The 27,441-nt window shown below is 46.5% G+C and overlaps 1 protein-coding gene across 1 annotated transcript; it reads left to right on the forward strand.

Annotated features, from left to right (window-relative positions):
• The first annotated feature begins 428 nt into the window (after positions 1-428).
• On the forward strand, positions 429-9,419 carry LOC134470871 (uncharacterized). The gene is made up of 2 exons (XM_063227387.1): positions 429-990; positions 6,380-9,419. Exon 2 carries the CDS (start codon positions 6,447-6,449, stop codon positions 8,319-8,321), a length of 1,875 nt encoding a protein of 624 aa, XP_063083457.1. The 5' UTR covers positions 429-990; positions 6,380-6,446; the 3' UTR covers positions 8,322-9,419.
• Positions 9,420-27,441: the final 18,022 nt, after the last annotated feature.

The raw sequence follows: 27,441 nt of genomic DNA on the forward strand, positions 1-27,441 counted from the left end.
CGTTTACTAAGGAAATCACTGTAGAGATTCTTTAAAACCCTAAAAACAGAAATTCCATTCAATCCAGCTATTCCTTCCCTAGGTACCTGTGGAAAACCACCCGGACATTTTCCTTGAAAGGAGAGCAGTTCTGTGTCTTGATGTGTGCAGAGCTGGCTAAGTTTTGTCTTCATCCTCTCAGATTGGTTTTAAGCAATGCAAGTGGGTCTAGCCGAGGTGCTGATGTGTAGTCATCAAAGCGATGTGACAGGTCAGTGGTGCCCTGCCTGTAGTTCCCAAGTAATGTATGTGAGTTAAGCAGAGTGCTGCCTCTCTGTAGGCTGAGAATGAGCCTCGCGGAAAGAGACTACGACTTCTCAGGGCTTGAAAACTACATCAAAACGGAAGCACTGACCCCAGAACACTAGATACTGCCCCAGTCTGTTGGGAGCTCGACCGAGTGATATGAGGCCTGTGGTGAGGAGTGAAGCCTGAGCTAGATTGCCCCTCCCGTCGACCGAGTGATATGAGGCCTGTGGTGAGGAGTGAAGCCTGAGCTAGATTACCCCTCCCATCGAGTATGCCAAGATGGCGCCCATTTCCTGCTCCCTAGCTAGTAAACAACACGCCCTGTAAGCTAGTCTGCCCAGCAACAGCTGACGCTGGCCAATCAGCTCGTCTTGCCTACTTTGATGTGATTGGTCGATGTGTCCATATATATGCTGACACCACCCCTGGGGCGAGAACACACACCAAGAAGAGGGACTGCTGAGAGAAGCACACAAGGAGCCGTAGGGAACGGACCAGAGGAGGCTTCCCTCAGGCGGGATCCGAGATCCCGGAACAGGGCGTACGGAGAGAGAAAATAAATCAGAGGCTATCCGCCGACTACTCGTGTCGTGTGTTTTTTCCTGCCGGCCGGGATCGACACCGACATTTGGTGGCCCGTACGGGGAACTGATCACCCCCGAGGCGAGGCGGACGACACTCCAGTATTGCTCTGCAGGACAGGTGAGTAGGGGATAAACCTGGGCTCTGGGTGGCGCGCACCTACAGGGCTTTTTAGACTCCCCTCAAGCTCACGTGTATGTGGCAGGTTAGCCTCACACGGTGAGAACGGACTCCTCAGTGACAGGCATGGGCAACTTACCCACTAAGAGTTCCAAGTCACTGGTAAGAGCGGTGAAAGACCTGCTCAAGATTTCAGGTATATCAATGAGCTCCAAGACACTTACGGAGTTTCTCCAACAAGTAGATGAGGCGGCACCCTGGTTCCTGCCGACGGGGCACTTGTCCCTACCTTGCTGGGAGAAATTAGGTAAGGATTTAGAGAGAGCAGAAGAGGAGCGCCGACTCCCACTTTCGGTTCGGCCGCTCTGGGAGATGATTCATTCATGCCTCAAAGGGGAGAGGAATGGGGCTAAGGATAGCGCAGATGGGCTCTCTCAGGCCCGCCGAGCTTTTGAAGGGGCCCGTTCGGAGTCCTCCCGAGAGGGGTCCGTCGCAGGGAGCGTGCGGAGGCGCTCGCGAGAGCGAGGCAAGAGAGAGGTACCCCCTGCCTCGGATTCCTCGGGCTCAGATACCTCGGAAGGCGAGGACAATGAGGCAAGTGACCCCCCTAATCCCTTTGCAGCTTTACGTAGAGACCTAGTCAAGATGCAGACAGACCTAGAGAAGGGAAGGAAACTCCTGAGCACTCCCCAACGGAAAGCCGTAGAGCCTTCCGCGCCACCCTGGGAGGTCCCAAACACCGGTTCCTGTGGTGAGATGGCGGCCTGGGGCCATCCTCCGTCACCCCCCCCATGGAGGGAGTGGCCTGGACCGTTGTCACATGTAGGGCCACCATCTTGTCTGCCTGGCGACCCGCCATCTTGTGCCCCAAAGACTGGTCGGCCATGTTACAAAGAGATACAATTTTGTGATAGGGAGGGACAGACATCTCATGGGGAGGCACCACCCTGTGAAAAAATGCCAAGGTCCCAGGGAAGGTATTTTCGTAGATGGACATTTAGAATGGAACAGATTCCTCAAGGGGCGAATGAGTATGAACAATGTGGGCTTTATCCGGTGCTCCTAGCGCAAGGCCAAGGACCCAATTACTGGGAACCACTGGAGATCAAGCAAATTAAGGAGCTTAAAAATGCGGTTGCCACATTTGGCCCTACTGCTCCTTACACTATAACTATGTTGGAGAATTTGTCTGCCGGTGGCTTTCTGACGCCCAGTGATTGGACCCAACTGGCTAAAGCCTGCCTGGCCCCCGGGGCTTTTCTGGATTGGCGCGCCTGGTATACTGAGTTTGCCGCCGAACAGGCTGAAAAAAATGCGGCTAGGGGCCATAGGGGGCAAAATGAGGATATGCTTATGGGTAAGGGTCAGTACGCTCAAGATCAAACTAGATTCCCTCCAAATGTGTATGAACAGATACATAACATAGGCATCCGCGCCTGGAAGCAGGTAAACAACACAGGGGTGGCCTCACAATGCCTCTCTAAAATTGTTCAGGGCAACACAGAACCTTTTGTGGATTTTGTGGCCAGAATGCAGGAGGCAGCTGACAGACTCTTTTCAGATCCGAGTGCTGCTGCTCCTCTTATTAAACAGTTAATCTTCGAACAGTGCACCAAGGACTGCAGGGCAGCCATAGCACCCCATAAAGGTAAAAACATAGAGGCGTGGATTAAAATTTGTAGAGAAATAGGGGGGCCATTATCCAACTCAGGCGTGGCTGCCCTTTTAGCCGCCGCCTTACAACAGGCAGGGCCTCAGAAGACCAATCACCCTGGTAAGCCCAGGGGATGTTTCCAGTGTGGGGATCCCAGCCATATAAGGAAAAACTGCCCCAAGACCGGACAGGGGGAGTTTATATCCAAGAGACAGGAATCAGACAGACGAACGGGAACCTGCGAAAGGTGCGGTAAAGGTTCTCACAAAGCAAAAGATTGCAGATCTATTTTTGATGCCCAGGGGAACCGTATTAGTGGCAGGGAGACTACGGAGCCAAAAAACGGCCAGAGGGGGCCCTCCTTACGGACGGGCCCCCACTCCCTAGACAGGACAACACAAGATGGCACCCCCCCACAGGGGCCACCCCCGGGCCAGCAGGCGTGGACCTCTGTGTCGCCTCCAGACTCCTATTAACACCCGATATGGGCGTTCAGGTGGTTGAAACCACCTCCAAAGGACCACTACCCGACAAGCTAGTTGGTTTAGTGATTGGACAGTCCTCCACAGCCCTCCGGGGCCTTACCGTGATCCCTGGAGTTGTAGACCCAGATTATTTAGGAAACATCAAAATCATGGTACAATCTCATATAGGGACCATAGTAATTGATGAAGGGGATAAGATAGCACAACTTTTACTGTTCCCCAGTCTCCATGAGAGACCCCGGTCCGGTCAACGGGTTAGAGGGGGTCAGGGACTTGGCTCCTCTAAGGAAATTTTTGAAGGGCTTCATATGACTCTTGATAAAAGGCCCATGCTATCGCTCAGGATTAACGGAAAAAAGATAACAGGACTCCTAGATACAGGGGCAGACCGTTCCATCGTCTCCAAGAAAGACTGGCCCCCTAGTTGGCCTACCAACACAGCTGACAACACACTCCAAGGATTGGGGATAGTGGCTGCCCCCCAGGTTAGTGCCGTGACCCTGCCTTGGGGTGATGAGAAAGGTCACCGAGGACATTTTCAACCTTTTGTCTTGCAGCTGCCAGTATCCTTGTGGGGAAGAGACGTTCTCACCCAGATGGATGTCACTCTTACATCCACCTGCTCTCCCCAAGCCAAAGGGATACTCAAAAATCAGGGATATGTCCCCGGCAAGGGCCTGGGCGCAGCCCTGCAGGGCCGGACATCCCCCGTACCTTTAGAAAAAAGGGAAGGTAGACACGGGTTGGGTTTTTCCTAGGGGTCACTGAGAAACTTCTCCTGCCCGCTCCAATTAAGATCACCTGGAAATCTCAAAATCCAGTTTGGGTGCCTCAGTGGCCCTTACCCAAGGAGAAGCTTTTAGCATTAACTGAGATAGTCAAAACCCAGTTTCAGGCGGGACACGTAAAGCCGTCAACCTCCCCTTGGAATACCCCTGTCTTTGTTATCAGGAAAAAATCAGGCAAGTGGAGGCTGCTCCATGATCTGAGGGCTGTCAACTCACAGATACAGCCCCTGGGGGCGATCCAGAGGGGACTACCAGCCCTCTCAGCCATCCCTCGGTCCTGGCCAGTTTATGCCATAGATCTTAGAGACTGTTTTTTCTCAATCCCCCTGCATCCAGAGGACACCCACAGATTCGCCTTTACCCTACCCACCATTAACCAAGAAAGTCCTGATCAGAGATACGAGTGGGTTACATTACCCCAGGGTATGGCCAACAGTCCCACCATGTGTCAGATGTATCTTGATTTTCTACTGGCCCCCTTGCGTGAAGCCTTCCCCAAAATTAGATGTATTCATTACATGGATGATTTGCTAATCAGTGCAAAAGATGTGACTGAGTTGGAGGATATGCTTGGCCAATTGGTCAGGGCCCTGAGAAAGGCAAATTTACATATTGCCCCTGACAAGATTCAGGGAGGAGACATAGTGACCTACCTGGGCACCAAAGTCTCCCCCACATCGATTTCTCCACAAAAGGTAACCATCAGAACAGATAGCCTAAGGACCTTGAATGACATGCAAAAGCTACTGGGAGATATAAACTGGATCAGACCTTATTTACACATCCCTAACTCGGACTTAAAGCCCCTGTTCGACCTCCTGAAAGGAGACCCAGATATTGCCTCCCCCAGGGAGTTCACCCCGGAAGCCAGAGTTGCTCTGAGAAAGATAGAGGAAGCCCTAAGTACAGCTGCATTGCGGAGAATTGACTCAGAACAGCCTTTTGAGGTCTGCTTGTTGCAGACCGTTTCTCAACCTACGGCAGTGATTTGGCAAAAGGGACCACTTTTGTGGGTGCACCCTAAGGTCTCACCTGCCAAGATTATCGAACATTATCCGGAAACGGTCGCTTCCCTGGCCTTGGAGGCACATGGCAGGGCTATCCAACATTTTGGCTCTGCACCCCATGCTATTCGGGTACCTTATACCGCTTCTCAAATAAAAATCCTGACTGCTTGTATAGATACGTGGGCCATCCTGAGATGTGTTTTTCTTGGGGAGATAGACAACCAGTTCCCCAGGGACCCCATACTACAGTTTGTTACTCAACATCCGGTGATATTTCCAAAAATCACCGCGTCCACACCACTTACTCCTGCAACAACGATCTATACGGACGGGTCAAAAACCGGGATAGGGGCTTATGTGGTCTCAGGTATGCCTCCGATCAGCATACAATTTGAACCAGATCAACCACAGGTGGTAGAGTTACAAATTGTACAAACCGTCCTCGAGAAGTTCCCAGGGGCCCTTAATATTGTTTCTGATTCAAAATACGTTGTTAATGCCATGCAGGTCCTTGAGACTGCGGGCCCGATTAAGCCAACCTCCAAAGTGACTAATTTGTTTTTGTCTATCCAGACTCTGCTGATAAATAGACACAACAAAATATACATCACTCACATAAGAGCACATACGCGCCTGCCAGGGCCCATGGTACAGGGCAATGCGGCAGCTGACGTGGCCACTCGCCCGTTGTGGATACTCAATATGTTATCTTCAATAGAACAAGCCCGTCTGTTTCATGACAGATTTCATGTCAACGCCAGGACGTTAGCCAACCAGTACCACATTTCCAGGGCTGACGCGCGGGACATCGTACGGTTATGCGGCTCTTGCGCCACATACACACCCGTCGTATCAACGGGAGTTAACCCCAGGGGATTGATTCCTGGCGACACTTGGCAAATGGATGTCACACATATGATAGAATTCGGATCTCTTAAATATGTTCATGTCTCTACGGACACCTGCTCTCATATTATATTTGCGACTGCTGAAACTGGCGAAAAGGTGTCTCATGTAATCAATCATTGCCTGACAGCTTGGGCCGCATGGGACAAACCAAAAATATTAAAAACTGATAATGGACCAGCTTATACAAACAGAGCCTTTAATGAGTTCTGTGAAAAAATGGGGGTACAGTTAAAACATGACATCCCATACAATCCCCAAGGTCAAGGAATTATTAAAAGGGCTCATAGGAGCCTTAAAGATATTCTACAAAAACAAAAAGGGGGAATAAGTCAGGGCCTGCCCCCAAAGGCACGGCTCTCCATGGCACTGTTCACATACAATTTTCTGAACCTGAATAACAACAATCACTCCCCGGCCATGGAACATTGTAATCCATCTCCTGGCAATAGGGGATGGGTGAAATGGAAAGATGTCCTGACGGGACAATGGATGGGCCCAGATCCAGTAGTTAGCTGGAACCGAGGTGCGGTTTGTGTTTTCCCGCAGGAACCAGGACGAGAACCATTGTGGGTCCCAGAACGGCTGACGCGTGTGGCGAATCCAACGAAACATAATGCAGGAGACACTCCAAAACTCAACGGCAGCGGACAGCCTAATCAAGATCGGTCCGACCAGGATATTGCTGCTCGACCGAGGAATACCGTATGACTTATGGGACACAGTAATGATTATGCTCTCGATAGTAATTGGCTCTCTTTTAGGGTACGGTGCAGCCAGAGTGGCTAGGCCACGCCGCCTTCCGGCAGCCCCCTTCCTTCTGGTTTTGATGCTCACCACCACTACTGAAATAGGAGCAGACTTGGTGTGGGCAGCAATACATCATCCGCCAGCGCTAGCCGCTATCTCCACCACAGCCCCCTCTCTCCCAAAGTTGTATGCAAAAAACTGCTCCGCCAGATTGCCTTGCATACCAGATATACCGTTAACCATCAGACCCATACGTTTTGACCTTCCCATCACCAATGACGTGGTCATTTTTTCCACTAATAGTAACCCCTCGTGTCACCGGGGATCCTGCGTTAGCTTCCTGCCCCTCCTTGTAAAATGGTACAATACCTCCCTGACGGTGAGGTTGTCTGTCCCATCCCTGCATTCGCCTGGATGTTTTAAAGCTGGCACACTTAGCGGCGGAGTCATCACTTTTAACTCAACCTGCAAACCCCGAGCAGCCATGCACACCCGTCCCGATTTCCCCACATGCCCATACCGTGTGTCCCCAAGCCGAAAAAGACAGATGGTGGACCTGTCACAACTTTCATGGCAGCCCTGTACTGTCGACGGCGTGGGAGTGACTCATCTAAACATGTCTTGGTGGTCCCGGTTCTCTCCTCCATCCGGTAGTAACAACATATTCGCGTTGACCTGGTGGGAGTCCTACCTGAGAGTGAACAACAAGTGGGCAATAAGCTTCCCCTTCCCCCTTAATGAAAATTGGTTGTGCCTCTCCACCGGAGCCTGCATGGACTTAAGACCCATGCTCGCTATTAACGCTTCTGCCTCTAATGGAACCACCAATGTCACCCTTAATTCTGAGGCTGCATGCGTAAAACCGCCCTACTTATGGGTATTCTCTGCTGACATCTCCTTTAAGTGCAGTAACCAACCATGCTTTACAGGAAACTGCTGGAATGGGTCTTTCCCGTATGCTATGTTGGCTCTTCGACCCCCACTGATGTGGGTTCCCTTTAACGAATCTGTTTGGGTTCATCCCGTCTATCAGCAGGACCAACTACCCATGCTCAGACGTAAGAGAGATTTTGGGATCACAGCGGCCCTGACAGCACTGTTCGTGACTCTGACTGCGACGGCTGTGACGGCTGCCGTTGCTCTGACCCAGTCTACGCTGACGGCTCAGGCCTTTACCAATCTTACGGACACCACCTCCCTGGCGCTGAGGGAGCAACAAGAAGTCAACCTCCTCCAACACAACGCCATAATGGCGTTACAGCAGCAGATCGACCTAATCGCTCAGGAAGTCCAGGGACTCTGGGAGGTGGCTAACAATTTATGTGACGCCAGATGGGCATTCACCCAGTTGTGCGTTACCCCCATCCAGGTCAACCGTTCGGCTTACAGGCAATTTCAGGATTATGTTCTCACCACCTATAATTCTTCCTTTTGGAACGCTAGCATGCGCCTGGATATGACTATCCGGCAGCTAGATCAGATAGAGGTGCCTATACTTACAGCCTCCTTTTTTGATGATGTCCTAAGCCAGATAGGCTCCTTCTTCAAACCTTCGTCACTTCTTGCGTATGGGATCATTCTTGCTCTTGTGATTGTCACTCTCGTGACTCTTAGGTGCCTGCGGTCGATAAGGGCGACCCAAAAGACACATATGACATTGATGATGTTGCTGGCCCAGAGTCAAGGGGATTCCACACCTAGCGTTTTCTGGGCTCAGGCTAGAAAGGCACGGCTCCTTTAACCAGTACGTGGCTGCCCTCGCCATTATTCTTACGGATGTTCTAGTATTATTACGTACGTCTCCTTCCCCGTCGCGGCTGCGAACTTAGACTAGAAGGACCCCACGCTTAAGGCGTGTTCCCATTGATAATTAGAAAATAGTAATTAGTGATTGTAGTGAACGGGGATTATGGTTGGTAATTAGTGATTACGCGGTTCCTCAAATGTCACTCGGCTGACCCCTCCGTGTCTCCCCCAAGATATAAGCTTTAAGAGTTGAGTGGGCAAGCCAACGACGGGTAAGACGGGAGAAGTTCTCCTGATCAACCTAAGACAGGCTCTACTCCGAGGGTCCTCTAGGGAGTGAGAGTTATGGCATTGAGATGCGAGACCAAGGGTACTGCAGTGCCATCCGCCTCGAGGGTTGAGGGGAAGACAGGAATGAATGTCTATATGCATCCAGGTTCGGTTCACAAAAGCCTGGCCCTGCGAAAAAATGAACCACTCACCTTGAGCATGGTCCTGGCGCAAGGATATGTACGAGACAAGGTGATGCACAGCAGGGTATAGACCTCTACATTCTCTCATGCCTCGGCCTACGAAATAGGCCCACTCCCAGACACCTCACATGGACCCACAGACCACCCTATCTTAATAAATAAAGAAGGGGGAGATGTTGGGAGCTCGACCGAGTGATATGAGGCCTGTGGTGAGGAGTGAAGCCTGAGCTAGATTGCCCCTCCCGTCGACCGAGTGATATGAGGCCTGTGGTGAGGAGTGAAGCCTGAGCTAGATTACCCCTCCCATCGAGTATGCCAAGATGGCGCCCATTTCCTGCTCCCTAGCTAGTAAACAACACGCCCTGTAAGCTAGTCTGCCCAGCAACAGCTGACGCTGGCCAATCAGCTCGTCTTGCCTACTTTGATGTGATTGGTCGATGTGTCCATATATATGCTGACACCACCCCTGGGGCGAGAACACACACCAAGAAGAGGGACTGCTGAGAGAAGCACACAAGGAGCCGTAGGGAACGGACCAGAGGAGGCTTCCCTCAGGCGGGATCCGAGATCCCGGAACAGGGCGTACGGAGAGAGAAAATAAATCAGAGGCTATCCGCCGACTACTCGTGTCGTGTGTTTTTTCCTGCCGGCCGGGATCGACACCGACACCAGTCTGTGTCATGTCTTTCTGTGTATCTTTCTCTGCATATTGCAGAGATGATTTCAGGCCTCCTGCCTAGCCCAGCTCACAGCACTTGTGTGTCTCCCATCGCTCTCACGGTCACTTGTTCTCGAGCCACTCTCCTCTTGACTAATTAATAAAATCCGGGTTCTGCCCTGGGTGGAGGCCTTTGTTCTGGTTAGGACCCCTTGGCTCCTACAGAAATGCTTTAGTATCTATTCTCACCATGTGTTGCACTGGAAGCAGTAGATTGGAATGAACTTATTACAATTTCAGTAAGTTTTCCGCGAGATTACAAATGTGAACTTTTCTGAACCATAATGAGGTCCAGAAGGGATTTCTATAGGTAGCTTCCCGAGAGTTAAAGACATCTTATTACAATAATACATGCATATCCATGTTTATAGCAGCACCATTCATTGTAATTAGATCTTGGAAACCTATACGTCAGCAGATATATAGATTTTTTTTAAAAAATGTGGTACTTTATGCACAATATGTTATCACTCTGCCATAAAGGATAAACTTGAGCCATTCGTAGGAAAAATGCACCTTGAGACCATAATGTTAAGTGAACTCAATCAGACATGAGCTTAAACATCACAAGGTTTCTTTTACATGAGAAACTCAAAGTCTAAGTAAAATGCAAGACAAAAGCTAGATAATAGGAAGGAGGGAGATAGATCTTTTGAGAGGCAAAGGAGACCAAGAGATGGAAGGAAGGGAAAGGAGGGAGGAAAAAGAGGATTTAAAACACAATTAAGATGTGTTATGTACATGTACCAACTTCCCACAAGGAATGCAAACATCATATCCTGCACACATGTGCTAATAAAAAAGAAGAAAAAAATGACTAAAAAGTGCTTGGAAATTCCTCATGCAAGTGTTTTTCTTTTGGTGAGGTTTTCAGGGGAGTAAGTCTTTGGTGTTAATCAGGGTCTTAATCCACTCTCCTGCTGCTTTAACAAAAACCACAGGCTAGGTAATTTATAAACAATGGGAATTAATTTCCCTTGGTTCTGGAGTGTGGGAAGCCCAAGTTCAAGGTGGAGGGGATCCTTTGGGCAAAGAGCATGCTATTGGCAAGGTCATTTCTACTCTAACCTCACTCCTGTGGAAGAACACACTCTCCAGGCAGGGAGATTAGGCCTAATCTACTCCAAGGAAACAATCCCAAGATCCAATCACCTCCTAAGGCTCCACCTCCTAATGCTGTCACAGTGGCAATGAAATTTCCATGGGAGTTTGGATGTGTCTTGGTTATTTTTCTCTCATTGCTGGGACAATATCCGATATCCAAAATGAAGGAAGGAGTTTATTTAGCTCACAGTTTGCGGAGGTTTCACATAATCACCTGGCTCCAAGGCAGGGTGTCATGGCACCCGGGCAACACTTGAAGGCAGCAGCCAGCAAAAGCAGTCAGAGTAAAAGAGCAAGCCTCTTTCCTCCTTTATATTGTACACAGGCAAAGCCCTTCCAGGGCCAAGGTAGCACTCACAAGATCTCCTTGCCCTGCTCCTGAAGGATGGGGAGGTTTATAAAGTAAAAACCCTGGCTCCCTGCTGAGTCTCTTAGTGAAATTTCTAAACTTCTCAAGTATCACTGTATCAACCGTGACAGGAGGGCAGGCCCATGGTTAGCAGCCAGTTTGCCGGGTGAGGAATATTCTGATTTCTTGATGAGAGTTGGGGTGGGAAGGGAAGTTGTGAATCTGACTTAAAGATTTCAGACTTTGGTGAGGAAAGGGGTGGTAGTGGTCTGGACTCTTCCTCTTCTCTTGCTTTGGTCTGGGCTCCCTTGTTTTTTTTTGTCCTGTCCACTGAAACTTGCTCTACTTTCTAGGTCACAGAGCGGGGGCCTGTTCCTGTGTACACGGTGGGATCTGAAACTTCTTTTCTAAATTTTCGATGGATCCTCCTGTTTTCACCTGCTTGGGACCTTCTCTTTTAAAAATACCCTATGATTCCAGGTGCTGTGAATTCTTACGCTCTGAGTTGTGAATATACCAAGGGCCACCCCAGCTCTGACAGCACTGGCATCTATTGTCCCTGGTCGTTTAATCACTGCCATATATGATTTCTGCTTTGGCAAGTTTAGCCGACCTCTCTCTGCTGCCCCCACCATGGTCTCTGCCATTTTGGGTTGATGTCTTATTTCTTTTCTGTCACTTTAATGGGGACCTGGGAGAAAGTGGAGACAAACGTGTGTGTGAATTCCTTCCACCTGCATCAATTTCCATAAAGGCACAAGCTGGAGGTCAAGGTCATTATCTGGCCCATGGTGTCCCTGCTCCATCCTCAACCCATGTTATGACCGCGCCTTTGCCTTCTTGCTGCCTGTCACATGGTCAGTGACACAGTCTTGCCTTTCTCTTGGAGTTCAGAGGTGGAGGGAGGAAGTGGCTATGGAAGTGACCCAGAATGTGCGTGACTTCAATCAAGGAATAAAGTAGTCACCGAAGCCTTTGTTAAAACTCCCAGTGCCATAAGAGGAAAAGACCTCGCAGGAAAAAAAAAATCCTGGGTGCCTACAAAACCGTTCTCTGGCTATAATGGGGGAAAAATGGAATTGGGGGTGGTAGAGGGACTGGAAAGCCTCGGCCTCCTGGGTTTAAATAAGGGCAGGAACAGCCTAGAGTGGTGTTAGCTGGGCTGAGTGGTCCTTCCAGCCAGTCTAGTTTGCAGCTGGACAATTTGGAAGATGCAGGGTTTGCATCTTGGAATTGGGGTCCTGGCAAATCCCATGTGCAATTCTGGGGGCCTCTGCTGAGTGGCTGTTGGGAGGCCTGTGGACCGGTGGCAATGAACTGGCCAGGGACTGGGCCATTCCTGGATGCAGAATGTTTTATTCAGTGATCAAAAGAAGAGCAGAGACATGCGAAACAGGCTTCAGATTCTGTGCAGAGGGTTATTTAAAACTTCCCCTCTTCCTCACTCTCTGGATGCAACCAAAGATGTTTGGAACTTGGCCTACATTGATGGTATTGTAGGTGACAATGGAACCCAGGCCACCCGAAATCAGTGAATCACTAATGAGGTACAACTGGCTGTTGGAACTTGTCTCCAGAATTGTAACACTGCCAACTGGGTAAATATTCTTTGTCTAAATGCACTCATATTAATGTGAAAGCATTTTCTTCCCAGGGAGGGTGCTTTTTATAAAGCTGTTCATTGAGTTGGTACTTGGAGACTGGGAAAGTGGAACTCGAGGCCTCAAGGGTCTGGTGGAGGGACGGTGTGCCATGTTTCTGTGTCCTCTTGCAGCCCCAACCCAGACCAGGCTCTGAGTCCAGATCTAAAGGGGATAGGACAGGCGCCCAGGGTAACCCAGGCTGTGGAGTGGGAAAATGGGGTCTGGTGGGAAGGAGAGCCTGGGGAGCACTGGGAGAGGCAGTGGGTAGGACGATGGCCCTCAAAGATACACAAGACCCCAGAACACAATCATCTTAGATTTAGGGTGGGAGTCTTTGGGAGATTGTTACCTTTAGATAAGCGGCTTGTAATGGGATTAGGGTTTTGTGGAAGTGATACCAGATAGCTCGATCAACTACCTCCTCAGAGAAAGGATTTAACCATGTGAATCATAGGGGGAACTCAGCGCAGTCCACAGGACTCCCCAACTGTGTAGATGACCCAGCTCAATTCTGGAAATTTGGCAGCTGAAACCAGACAGAGACTGCTGGCAAGCAGGCGAGACGGCTGCTGATGGAAGGACGGTTTAACCTGGGAGAACAATTGTACTGGGAACCCAAGAGGGATGTGCTTGCCTTGCATTTAATGAGGTTCAAAATGAAGGAGAATCCAGTAGTCCAGATAGGGAGGAAGGCAGATGGGGCTGTCACTCACCAAACTGGTGCAACAGAGGCTGTGTGGTCCCTGCACCCTACTCTCTGTTGCTCTTAGATCCCCACCCCCTATTCATACATTGAAACCCTAACTCTCCATCCATCAGAATTAAACTTTATTGGAAGAAAACCTTTGAAGTGTCAAATAAGTCGATCTGGTCATTGGGAAGGGCCGTAATGCAATATGACTAATGTCCTTGAAAGGAGAAATCAGAGTGGAGAGAGGTCACAGGCAGACACAGAGAGGAGATGGCCATCCACAAGCCCAGGAGAGAGGCCTCAGGGTAAATCAACTGGCTGCTGATGCCTTGGAAACCCCAGACTTGGGGAAGACAATTGCTGTCGCGTAGGTCATTTGGTCTGTGGTGTTCTGCATGGCAGTCTGCATTGGCTTCCGTACCTTCTGCTAGACCAGCCAGCCCTCCTTATCCCTGCCCTGTCAGCCTCAGGTGGCTCCAAGGCAGAGCATGGGCTTGACAGCCACCGGGTCACATTAGAATCCCGTTCACGTCCTTTTAACTATGGGATCTTGGGCAAGGTACTTAGCCTCTTTGAGTCTCCGTCATCCCTAGAACTAGATAGAGGACCCAAACTGTCCCCAAACTGAATGAACTAAAATGTGTAAAAAGATGTGATTAATCAGTCTCGTTCACTCTCCTGTCATCTCCAATTTTGTCCCTTATAGGGGATATTTGCCATACTCTGCAGCCCACCCTGAGCAGCCTGCCTCTTCAGAGGAAACACTACACTCTGTGGAGTTGGGCCAAGTCTCCTACAGTGTGCACAAAAACCTTGTCACTACTTGGTTTTGGGAAATGGGGCAGGCGGTGTGACCGGTTCGGCCAGAGCCTCTGGTCCAGGCACTGGCTCGTAAAAGAATGACATAAATCCCAGAGGTGACAATGGAGACAAGAGGCATGGCAATGAGGGCCAATGTCCTGGTGGTCCTGAGGTGTGCATTGGATAGTGTCACTGGTGGTGTCCCGAGCAGCACGTCCTGTGGAGTGATTTTATGTGTCACTTCTTTGTTTCTGCCCACTCCCAGAACCCGATCCTCTCAGTTTCCCACTGCATTCCACATAGAGAATTCCAGTCCTGTCTTTATCTTTCCAAAGATTTTCTTTTCTGCTCCAGTTGGAATTGCTTCCCAAGTGCTCTGATGGGTACATCTTTGTATCTCTGTTTGTTGAGTTTTCTTGTACTCTGCCCTCTCCCCTTGGGGTCTGTTCTCAGCTGGCAATCAGATTGGAAAGTGATCTAACAAATTATTTCACACTAAGGTGGCAAGGATTTGCATTATGTAGTAACTTTCCCAAAGGCACTTGGAAGGCCACAGGTGAGGCTAAACAGTTGGCATGTCCCTGACTGCCAGTGGAAAGTTACTCTATAAAACCAACTGCATCCGTGCAGTGGGCCTGTCACGCTTCTGGAACCCTGTTGTGTGGATGGTCTGGTCTCCTGTGATGGACTCTGGGTCACTTGAGTCGGCATTCCTGTGTTGGCTCCTCTGCAAGAATATGTGGAGAGCTTAGCTCTTCCCCAGGTTTGTGATGTGTTTGGGTTTCACTAATTTAGTGCAAGGCTCTGAATTTGTTCCTGAAATAGCCATTCAGGTGTTTGACCAGCATTGGCAGGGTAAGGTGACCTCCTGGTTAAATGAGATGGGGTGTGTTGGGGGGTTATAGGTAGAGGACCAGGGAGCTGGCCTGGGTGTCTTAACCTGTTGTTAAATTTGGATAACACCTGGCATGACTGTCCCAACAGAGACCACTCTAACCACTCCCACCTCCCCAGCACAGCTGTACTCGGTGGTTTGTATCATTATCAATCCTCCTACTACCAGAAACCGCTACTCCCTACACGTTCCCAAGCCTCATCCTTGGCAAACATTAGTGTTTCTCATGCCTTGTTCTCAGAAGTTGGCCACAGTACCCGTTCATTGAACTCCTCCTCTTCTTGACTCTTAGAATATCCCACAGCCTGCATGAAAGGATCTGGTCTGGCCTCAATGCTTGAGTGTCCCCTCAGGTTTGTTCTGAAATACACCCGCCCTGCTGAGCTTGTGTGCTTGCTTCTCTTCCTCCCTTTATTGACAGCCATGACCGAGTAAAGAAGATCTAGGCAGGTCCAGGGGTTGGGGTGGGAGAATCAATACAAGTGGAACATTCTAGAATTGTACCAAATGCAGATTCCTGGCCAATTTTCTTCTTCCCCCACCTCCCTTTTTATTACTACTGCTGGGGGTTAAACCCAGGGGTATCAAGCTACATGTCCAGCGTGTTTTCATTTTTCTTTTGAGACAAGATCTGTTACGGTGGCCAGGTTGGCTCAGATTTGTGACCCTCGTGCCTCAGCTTCCCCAGTAGCGGGGATTATAGGTATGGGCTCCCATGCCTAACGCTGGCCAATACTTTTATCCAACCCACTGTTACTACTTTCCTCCCCTCATAGTATCTCTGGTGGGATCTTAGTTAGTTCTTGACAGTCTTGAATCTGTAGAAGAAAAGAGAACCAAAGGTAGAAAGCGGGGAAATCACAGGAACAGAACTTGGTCAACTTTCTCCGTTAGTTTGTAACATCTAAGTAGGATGTAAGTGTGTATAATGGGAAGGAGAAATTGTCACACGAAGTGAAGAGACAGACTGAAGTCTGGCCCATGGCACAATCCTCATCATTAGGAATTTATGAAAATATTGTGGCGTTCACTCCGTGAAACATAAGGACTATATTAACCGTGCTTCTATCACTATAACGGATATTGAGTAATTAGTTTATAAAGAAGAAAGTTATTTTGACTCACAGTTTGGAAGTTTCAGTCCATGGTCTCTTGGTCCCATTGTTTTGGTCATGTGGTCCATCACGGCAGAAGTGTGTGGTGAGGAAAACCTTCTTGGCCAAGAAGCAAGAGAGAGAGAAAGGGCAAGGGTCCCACGATCTCCTTCAAGGACACCTAAAGACCACCCACTAGGACGAATCTCTCCATGGTTCCATCTCCTCCCTTGTGTTAAAACTTTTAACACAAGGATCTTTGGAAGACAAGCAAGATTCAAATTATAGCAAGTGCCTGCTGGCCTGCTCAAGGCCCAGTCTGGAAGAAGAGATGGACAAAATGGACATTTAGTTCTCATGGCGTTTACTCAGGTCAAAAGGCAACCCCCAGCTTTGAGCCTGGAAGGCTCTCAGAGGTGTTTTTCAAAAGCCAACCCACGCCACCAATGGGAAGATTTCCTCCCTCGCTGCCCCACCAGCCAGGCTCATGTCTCTGGGTTATTGCTTGTGCCTCCCTCTCTGTAGAGCCAAAGGCTCGAGAATGCTGCTGGAGAATCTCCCCCTCTTTCTGCCCACTGACCCTACTGTGTTCGTGCCCTGCCATCTCCTGTTCTGGTTGCATGCAAGTGGTTCCTTGGGCATCTTTCTGGTTCAAGTTTTCTTCTCGGTCTTGTCTACCATTGCCAGGTTAATTTTTTTTTTTTTTAAATTGAGCTTCCACATTATCTCAAAATAATGGCAAGGTCTTACTGAGCTCTTCTTGGCCTTTTAGGAATGAGAAAAGGCTTTCTGTCTGTTGTGCTTTTATGAATCCAAGATTCTAACAGAGGTTGCATTAAGTTAAGTCTTGGAAGAATAATGGAATTGAAAGAGTCGCCACTGGCTGAGTGTCCACTGGCTTTCTCAATGCCAAGGATAGGCAACTGATAATTTTTATGCTTAAAACAATGCAAGCCCTATGAAGGCATCTCCTGACTTTTCTTCCTCATATATGTGAGCCTTATGACCACAGTTCTGTTATCAAGGTGTTGTGGCATTTTCTAACCAAGAGGCGGTGCGATGTAGCTGAGGAGATGGAAAAGGAAAGCCACGGCTAGTGATCCCGAGACAGAACCAGATGTGAACGCTGTCTTCTGTTCGATGCTCAGACATTAGTAATCAACACACACACACACACACACACACACACACACACACACACACACGTACACACACACGCACACCCTGGAGTACTCATTTATGCACACATATATGCGGATTTCCACACACACAGTATCTCTTTCCTGCTCTTCTTTTTCATTTTTTTCACTTTTTAAAAACTTTTATTTTAAGAGAATTTCATAACAAGATAATAAGAAATTAACAATGTAGTAGAATAGGAAATTAACAATGTAGTAAAATTATCCTAGCCATCATACGTGTGATCATATAAATACACATGTATGTATATTTTATTTTTTCTTTCTTTTCTCCTTTCCCCTTTCAAGTTATTCTTTCCTTCTGGGTAGTTTCTTTCCCTTTCATAATACCTATTGTAGATTTTGGATCTTATTTACTCTTTCAGTTTCTTACTCGAGGGAGACAATATGATGCTTATACACCCAAGTTTGATTTATTTCACTTATGAGTATGGTCTCTAGTTGCATCCATTTATCTATAAAAGCCTTGAGTTTATCCTTCTTTATAGCTGAGTAGTACTCCATTGCATAAAAATACCACATCTTTTTTATCCTTTCCTCAGTTGATGGGCATTTGGATTTTTTTCAACATTTGGCTGTTACAAACTATGCTGCTATAATCATGGGTGACATTTATTGCTGTGGTATGATGTTTTTAATTCTTCTGAAAATATACCCAGAAAGGGACCTCCAACTCTAGATTTTTGAGGAATCTCCACACTGATTTCCACAGTGGCTATACCATTCTACACTTCCATTAACAGTGGAGAGGGGTTCCTTTCTCCCCATGGCCCCCCCAGAATTTGTTATGGGTTGATTTCTTGATGATAGATGTTCTTTCTGGGGCTGTTTTAATTTGCATTTCTTAAATGGCCAATGATGTTGAGCATTTTTTCATATATTTATTTGCCATTTGTATCTCTTCATCTCAGAAGTGTGTGTTTATCTCAGATGTCCACTTTTGGATTGGGTCTTTGAATTTGGTGGTGGGGGGGCTGACTTTTTTCCATTTTTTTATCTATTCTAGATAGAAGTCTTCTGTCAGAGGGATAGTTGGCTAAAAATTTTTCCCAATCTGAGTTTTCTTTTCACTCTGTTGGTGATTTCTTTTGATATGCAAAAATTTTTCAGTAAGATGAAATCCCAGTTGTTGATTCTTTGAAGTACCTCCTGTGCAGTTTTTAGTTCATGAACTCTCTGCCTACCCCTATGCCTTTGAGATGTCTACCTACTTTCTCTCCCAGTAAGAGAGAATATTGTTTTAATATTTAGACCTCTGATCCATTTTGACTTTAGTTTAGTGCATGGTGATAGACATAGGTCTAGTTTTATTCTTTGGCATGCAGAAACCACTTTTTCCAGCACCATTTATTAAAGAGGCTGTCTTTCTTCCAGAGAACATGTTTGGCCCCCTTGTCAGAGATAAGGTGGCTGAGTCTGTTGGTAGTTGTGTCTGCATCTTCTAATCTGTTCCATTGATCCTCAGGACTCCTTTATCCCAGTATGCTTATCTTTTTTCCAGTGTGACCATTTTTCTATCAAATTGCCTTGGTCCTTGGACTTCTGTTTTCTCATTTGGATGTTGCCCCATCCTCTAACAAGAACATTAGACACGGGCAGGTTGCAAATGTGTATCTTCCCTGCTTTATTCTCTTTTTTTCCTGATACTTCAATGTCTTTACCACAGCATAACATAATCAACACTTTCAAGGGTCACTCACAAATGTCTTTATCCAAAGATGCTAAAGCTACCAATACATTAATGTCCCCTGAGTGGATTTCAGTGACCTATAGTTAACAGCATTCTGAAAATAATGACTGGAAAATTCCAGAAATAAACAAGTGATGAGTTTTAAATGACATGTTGTTCAAAGCATTGTAAAATCAGACCCTTTATCAAAACTTCCAGGGAGGGAAATCCTCCCTTTGTCCAGAGTATCCATGTTATATGCAACACCTGCCCAGTAGGCACAGCTATCAGATCAACTGTGGTGGTGTTGCAGTACTTGTGTTCAAGTAACCTTTATTTCACTTAATAAGGACCCCAATGGATGAAAGTAGTGGAATAGAAGAGGTCCTGGGCATAAAACATGAGTGGACAGATGGACACTGGTGCTATGCCCCTTGTTGTGGGCATTGAAGAAAAAAATACAGTATACAGGGCAATCAAAAAAATATAGGATGTGTTTAAACAAAGCAATTATTATAGCAAAATGACACATTACTATGAGTCCCTGTCACCGTGTGCCACCATGGAAGCATAAAAGATGTCAAGATTACTGGGAGATGAGACTGAGTTTTAATCACCGAGAGGCCCAGAGAGGCTGCTCCTCTACATGAAATAGTTTCAGGGAAATAGCCACAAGCTGAGACCCCTGTGGCTATTTATTTGAAACTCAAGGACATGAGAACAAAGATGAGAAAGAAAAGCGTTTGTAACACTTGCATAGGAGTTTTGGTCAGGGGTCAGGGAAGGAAAGGAGTGGCTTGTTATACTTTGTTTAAGCAATCTTATCAGGGAAGAGGGACCAGAGGACCAAAGCAAACATCTCTGAAAGCTGCTTGCTTTTAGTTCTGCTGACCTGTCCTGCAGGTCTGCTCTAAACTTTAATCGTGCATTCCAGAAGCATGGGAACTGCTGCCCCCAGGGCCCTTCCTTATCACGTTCACTTCGGTCCCCTCTCTGGCTAAAATCTTCCCTAAAATACTCCTCTTACTTCAAACACACATCCTATTGTTCTTGCCGCATCTGAAACAGTTCTGGAAGCCCTCTCTTATGATTACTTTTATGAATTGTGATTTAAAAACCCCAGAGGATGCTGTTGCTGAGTGGCATTCCGTGGCAAGACAGGCTTGTGAAAAACATCTCCGTCCACCTCCTTCTCTGGATGTGGCATTGTCTGACTTCTGGTTCAAAATGACCGTGAAGGGTAAATACTTGGAGCAAGGTAGCCATGAAAACACAACTGAAGACACTCACAAAGTGGACTCCCAGAACACAGCAGAAGGTGACGAGGGTGAGGAAACGTGTGCTCAGAGTGAGAGGACTGGCACTGTGCCCTTTACTGCAATATAAATATTAAAAATATTTAAATGTTTCCTATATTTTTGACCACTTCTCTTTGTGTATATATTGGATTCAGGATGAAATGTGTCCACTGGGGGTGGACATGCCCTGTGAATAAAGGGTCAGGTGGCTTCTGTAGCTGTTTGAATCATTCCATGGCCAGTTTGGACTGGGAAGGGATCTTTCCCATTATGCCGTGGGGCATGCTTAAATTTCACTTTGGTTTGGGATTGGCCAGATTGTAGAGAGACACCAAGATGTGAGAAATAAATTGAAAAATTGTCTGGAGCAACAGCTTTTGTACTATAAAGACTAAATTATTAGGTGTTAGAAAAAATATAAATGTTGCAAACAGTGTTTTATATACTGCTTGAAACATTAAAAATATGCCAAATGTGTGTGGGGGAAGGTGTTGGTTAATCACATCTCCGGCCAGCTCCTCCTTTTGGCTCACAGAGCTGCTTGGTTGTTTAACAAAACAGTAACCCCATCACCAAAGCAAAGAGCCTCACAAAGGTCTGAAATTGAGGCAAATATGGGGACCAGCTATGGTCTTGTTAAACAGGGAGACAAGGTGATTGTAAATTTGTGGGGATGATGGTTCAAATGTATGTTTAAAAAAAGAGATTCTGGAAACCAAGTATTTCTCAAATTTAAGAAGTACTGTAACCAATAGAGTAGTTTACAGAAACACAATCTCCCCATGGAGCCAGATTAGGAAACAATAAAAGGAAAAGGATGACGTTAAATGAGAAACAGAATGGGGTGACCCTTCCAGATGGTTTCTTAGAAACAATTCCCAAGCCACCTGCCCACTAGACCAAGCTACCATACAATGTGTGTATTAGATTTGTGAGCTACCATAACGCGGTACCATTACTGGGCTGGCTTAAAATCATAGACATCAGTGACATCACAGTTCTGGAGGCTTGAAGTCCAAGATCAAGATGTAAGCAAAGGCATGCTGCCTCTGAAGGCTCTGGGAAAGGGTGCTTTTTCGCTTTTAGCTTAGATGACTACTGGCCATCTGTGACATTCCTTGGATTGTAGCGACACCGTTCCAATCTCTTTATTCAAAGAGCATGCTCACTGTATGCCTATGTGGGTCTAATTTCATTCTTCTTACAAGGGCACCAGTGATTGGATTGGATGACTCACACTAATCCAGTATGGATTATATTGGCAAAAACCCTGTATCCAACTAAGGCCACATTCATAGGTACTGGAGGGTAGGATTTCAGCACCTGACTCTTGGATCACTATATCATCCTGAAGAGAATCCTGCTGGAAGTCTCCTGTTATTTACACAAAAATAACAATACAGTGGTGCATTGGGTCACAAACTTAATTCTTTTTACTATTCTAGCCATACAACGAATTGTATAAAAACCGAATCAAATTTCCCCATAAGGTCAATATTGAACATAACTGTGGAATTTAGTTTGGTTCTCATTCAACTTGGTTTCTCACCAGAATCGTGGAAAGAATTAAGCTTATGAACTTGTTTGCACCACTGTACCTGCAGACCCAAAAGAGAGCTCCCCAGAAGACCAACAACTTTTACAACGACAGAGCAAAAAGCTGGCTGTTACGGTTTATATTTAGATATGCCCCTCCCTAAAGCCTCAAGCACTCACAGTTGGGGCTTGTGGGAGGTGACTGGGTCATGGGTGTGGATACTCACTGGATTAGCCCACTGATGGCTTTATAACTAGGTATGATGTTGGGAAATGAAGCCTGGAGGGAAGAGGTGGTCACTGGGGGCATGACCTGGAAGCATATATTATTCCTACTCCCTTGGCCCCACTCTGCTTCCTGTCTACTGTGCCAAAGAGCTCTTTCTCCTTTGTCATGCTTTCCTGCCAGCCAGCTATGGACTGAAACCTCTACAAACTGTGAGCCTCTTCTTCCTTTGATTCATGCCTCGGCAGTAAGAGAGTAACTAAGACATCTACTCTCCAGTGAAACGCATGAAAACTATTAAAGATCATTCATTTTAATGTTCTGGAAATGATCTTAAGAAAAGGACAGCAAAAGAAGAAGCCTCTATTCAGGAAAATTTACAAATTTGATCAGAGAGGTAAGGCTGTGGTTTCAACCACTCTCAGCTCAGTGGAGTGGTTGCTACAGAAATCTGTAGCTAGATTGCTACAGAAAATCATAGGGTTTCCTCCTTCCCTAGCATACAGAGGGCTTTCTTTCTAGGAGGGGCAGGGTGGTAGTGTTTCTCCACCAACCTTCCATTACCTGTTGTTGACCTTAACTCTACCCCTGAGTCCTGGCCCCCACTTACGGGATGGATGCTCTATTATAAGCACAACAGATTGAAAAGACTGAGGGCCTGGTCACCCTTGTCCCAACTCTTGACATGGTGCCTGCATGCTGAGTAAGCTGGGAGGCTTCTGGTTACCCCCAACTCTTGCTAACTCCTGGTCCCCCAATAGCACTTGGCTTCTAGAATGCAGGTGTCACTCAGAATGAGCTGGACATTACCTACAGCTCCAGAGCCTAAACTCAGATATTTTCCTGGGAAATAGGGGGGAAGAAGCAGGCTAGGAAAAAAATTTAAAGGTTGCTTTTATCTTCCCAAAGGAACTCACTTCATTTTCACCAGAGCTGGGAGAAAGTCAAACTGGAGGGTGCTTTCTAAAACAGTGAAGGTTGTGGCAAAAGACAGTTAAAGGAGATTCATGACACAAGCTAAGCCATGGGCCTGCTTGCTTGCAGGCGAGAACCTAGAATACGTCATGCGGGAGGATCAGATATCAAATGTTGACCTCAAAATGATACCATCAGAGAAGCCCTATTTGATTGGGTTTATTTGTACAGTGGTGTCATGCCCAGGACACTGTTGTAAACAGTACAGCAATGAAACATCAGTTAGTGGATTTGAGAAATCAGTAAGGCACGGGGCTGAGAACCCCAGTACAACTGTTGTTCCCCTGGTGTGAGGAGACCCATTCAAAGTTCTGCCTCCTTGAGGTTTAGTTGTGTGTGTGTGTGTGTGTGTGTGTGTGTGTGTGTGTGGCAGATTTCATCAAGACAATATGGCCAATCAGTTAACAAATAAATGAGCAAATAATAACAAACCCTGGAGGAAGGGAAGACCAATACCCAGACACACTGTGATATAGTATGTAGAAAGTTAATTTCCAATGAAAAATTACATGGGAAAGACATGAAGGAAGTACATCTCATACATCTGAATTGTACTTCTAAACATTTGAAATTAGCAATCCAAAAATGAATCCAGAGAATAATTTCATTTACAGTATTGCCAAACAATAAAATTCTTAGGAATAAACTTAACAAAAGAAGTGTGTAAATTAGCTTGTAAAACTATGAATCATTATTCAGTTGTACTAAATGATTTAAATTCTGTAATTGGAAACATATTTTGTGGATCAGAAGATTTAGCATTGTTAAGAAGGCAACACTCCACAAAGTGATCTATAGATTCAGTGCAATCCCTATCAGAGTATCAGCTGACTTTTCTGTAGATATCAACAAGCCATTGTAAAGTTCATGCAAAATTGCAAAGGACCCAGAAGAGCAAAAACAATAAAATACAACACAAAACAAACAAAAATGGTACTCAAGACAACCTGGTACTGATATATATTGACAGGTAGATCAATGGAACAGAACTGAGATTCCAGAAATAAACCCAGACATCTATATTCAAATGATTTTTGACAGGGGCTTCAATATTACCCAATGGGGGACAATAGTAGCCTTTTCAAAAGGATGCTGGTTAAGCGTGGTTAGGGTTAGTAGTACATATAACCCATACAAATCCTCTACTTTAAATCATCTATTACTAAACTGTGCGTGGTGGTGCATGCCTGTAATCTCAGCATTCAGGAGGTTGAGGCATGAGGATTACCATGAGATTGAGGCCAATTTGGGCTACACAAGTGAGATTAAGTCTAGCTGCATTACGCAGGAAACCCTTGTCTCAACAAACAAAAAATGGTGCTGGGACAATGCAAAAACATGATTTGAACTCTTACATTATGCCATATATAAAAGTTAATTTAAAGTGGGTCAAGATGGGTGTGGTGGCCCATACCTGTAATTCCAGTACCCTGAGGGCTGAGGCAGAAAGATCTTAAATTTGACCCCAGCCTAGATAATTTTGTGATTTAGCAAGACTTTGACTTCTAATTTAAAAAAAAAAAATGTGTTGGGGTACATCTAGGTTCAGTTCTCATTACTGAGAGGTGGAGAATCAAAAACCTAAATGTAAGGGTAAAACTATCAAACAGTGAGAAGAAATTGTAGAGTTATGACCTTGGATTTGGCAAAGGAGTCTTACAGGCGACCCCCAAAACAATAGTAAAAACGAAGAATGGATAAACTGGACTTCATCCAAAAAAACATTGTGCTGCAGAGAACTCCATCAGGAAAGTGAAACAATCACCCACAGAATGGGAGAAAATATTTATAAATCATGTACCTGACGAAGGGCCTGTGTCAGGAACGCATAAAGAATCTTATAACTTCACAGTAAAAAGCCAAACAACCCAACTTAAAAATGAGCAAAGTGGTCTTTGTTTATAAGCAGTAGACCTCTGAAGAAGACGTGCAAGTCACCGCAGCACGTGAAAAGACGTTTCGTGTATCGGCCACCGAGAAATGCGTCTCCGAGCCACTTTACCCTCACTGGAATGAGTAGAATCAAAAAGTCAGACAAAACACAAGTGCTGACAAGAAGACGGAAGAGTTAGGGCCCTCAGGCCCTGCTGGCAGGAAGGTGAGTGGTGAAGCCACGTTGGGGAACGGTCTGGTAGTTCCTCAAACAATTAAACACAGAGTTAGTGTATAACCCAAGAATTATACTTGGGGTCTACCCAGGAGAACTGAAAATGTCTCCACATCAAATTTCATAGTGTGTGAATATTCATAGCAGGGTTATAATAGGTTGGGGTGGACAATCCAACTGTCCATTATTGGGTAAGTGGCTGAACAAAAAGTGTCATGCTCACGGGTGCTGGAATATTCCTCAGCCATAAAAATACGTCATGCACAACACCATGGACGAACTTTGAAAATACCAAGCGAGTGAAAAAAGTCACTTACAGAAGATTACATACCATGACTCTATTCATATGAAATATCCAGAAGGACAAGCTAAGAAGAGAGGAAATAAATTAGTGGTGGCCTGGGATAGGAGGTGAGGACTGTCAGATGGGTAGTGATGGCTTGCGGGTATAAAGTTTCTTTTTGAGGCGATAAGAATGTTCTTAAAATCATAATGGTGGTTGCATGTATATAGATACCTTCACAGGAAAATACCAAATGCCACTGAATTGCACATTTTTGGGAGACGAATTATACCAGGGGTAAGCTGTGACTTAACTATAACCTCCCTCAGTATCTGTGGAGGATGGGGTCAGAACCCCTAAGAATACCAAACTCTCTAGTTGCCCTGTTCTTTATATTCAATGGAGAAGTAGTACTAGCGGACTCGCATACGTGTCCTCATGTCTACTTTAAATCATCTATTACTAAGCTGGGCATGGGGGTGCACACCTATAAGCCCAGCATTTGGGAGACTGAAGCAGGAGGATCATTGCAAGTTCAAGAGCGGCCAGGGCTACCAAATGAGCCCAGGATACTGGAAGGGTGTGGGGGTGCAGCCCCAGGACTCGGGGGTGGGTACACCATGCTCTCCTGTGGGTGATTCTGTGCAGAGCGTGCTCTGGCCCAGGCCCTACACTCCACTCCTCAACTGCTGGAGTCATCGGAAGTACACACGGCATGGGGAGCTGGGTGGCTCCTCTCTCTGCCTGAGGCTGCTTCTCGTCTCTGGCCAGCTCCTGGCCTCCATCTTTTCATGTATGTAGTGTTCTTAATCTTACTTGCCTCACATTTAAAAAGAAAAATCTAACTGTGGAAATTCATGCAACCTCCAAGACTGCAAGAACTGACTGCATAGTGAGACCCTGTTTCAAAAAGCCACACACACAAAAAGTCATCTATTACCTGCTGCACATAGCTGCTGTGTACAAAGTTGTTATGCACACACTGTTTAAGGAATGGTGACAAGAACAAACAAGCCCGTTTTACAGATATGCATTTTTTGAATATTTTTGATCCTCAATTGATCCAGAGATGAAGAACCCTAGAAAGGGTGGGCTAACTATGCACCTCAAGTAATCTGCTGAAACAAACGAATAATCAATTACCCAGGGAGAAATTATACCTTGGCACCAGAACCCCAGTAATTTAAGATGCCCTCCCAGGACAGGGCCACATGGCCATCCTCTGCAAAGCCCTGCAAACTGGGGCACTGTTTGAGGTAGGAGAGGGGCCGTTGGGACTCTGCTTCCTTTGTGAGTATCTGTAAGATGCCTTGGGGAGCTCCCACCACTGGCTCTTTGTTTTCCCTGGATTTTGTCATAGTTCCTTGGATTTAGTTATAGTTGACTCTTCTCCATATAACCCGAAGCTGGGAACCAAACAGAATTAGAACAGCCCCTGAGGTGCTGAAGGCGAGAAAGAAGAACCATGCTCTCCCTCCTTCTCGGCTGAGAAAGGTCTGAGCAGGGGCTGCTTGTGTGACAGAGACTGGTCAGGCCAGGCGAAGGATACAAGTACCCGCTTGGACCCTTTCCCATTGCCCTCAGCCACACCCATAATTGATGAGCTTCTTGCTTTATTTGTGCTTTTTTAGAGCCTTTCTTTCTTGTTTCCCCCTTTTCACTTAGCTTTATGTAATGAACATTTATGTTATAATAGAGCCTGATTTTCTACAATAGGCTTTGTTTGTGTGCTTTGGGCTTAAACACAAAAAGTTCCATTTCGGCTAAACAAAAGTCCTGGCAGTTATTGCACTGAGTAATCCACAGACCTCGGGGTTCTCAAGCTCCCATGCATTTCCTGTCCTCTCTGCTGGGCTCCCCTGCTCCCAGGGGGACCTTTCCGGCCTCATACAGTAGCCTGAAGACAAAGCTCTGTACAGAGTTGACCACAGGTCTATGTGTCACTGTTTTGAGTAGTGTGGTTTTGGTCACCCCAGGATACTGGAAGGGTGTCGGGGTGCAGCCCCAGGACTCTGGGGGTGGGTACACCATGGCTCTCCTGTGGGTGATTCTGT

The sequence above is a fragment of the Cavia porcellus genome, unplaced genomic scaffold (genome assembly GCF_034190915.1).
Source record: "Cavia porcellus strain 051 isolate PalLab524CR breed Dunkin Hartley unplaced genomic scaffold, mCavPor4.1 scaffold_17, whole genome shotgun sequence".
Lineage (NCBI taxonomy): Eukaryota > Metazoa > Chordata > Mammalia > Rodentia > Caviidae > Cavia > Cavia porcellus.

Excerpts from the sequence above, each read along its gene's own strand:
- LOC134470871 (XM_063227387.1), top strand. The coding sequence starts at position 6,447 with ATGCAGGAGACACTCCAAAACTCAACGGCAGCGGACAGCCTAATCAAG.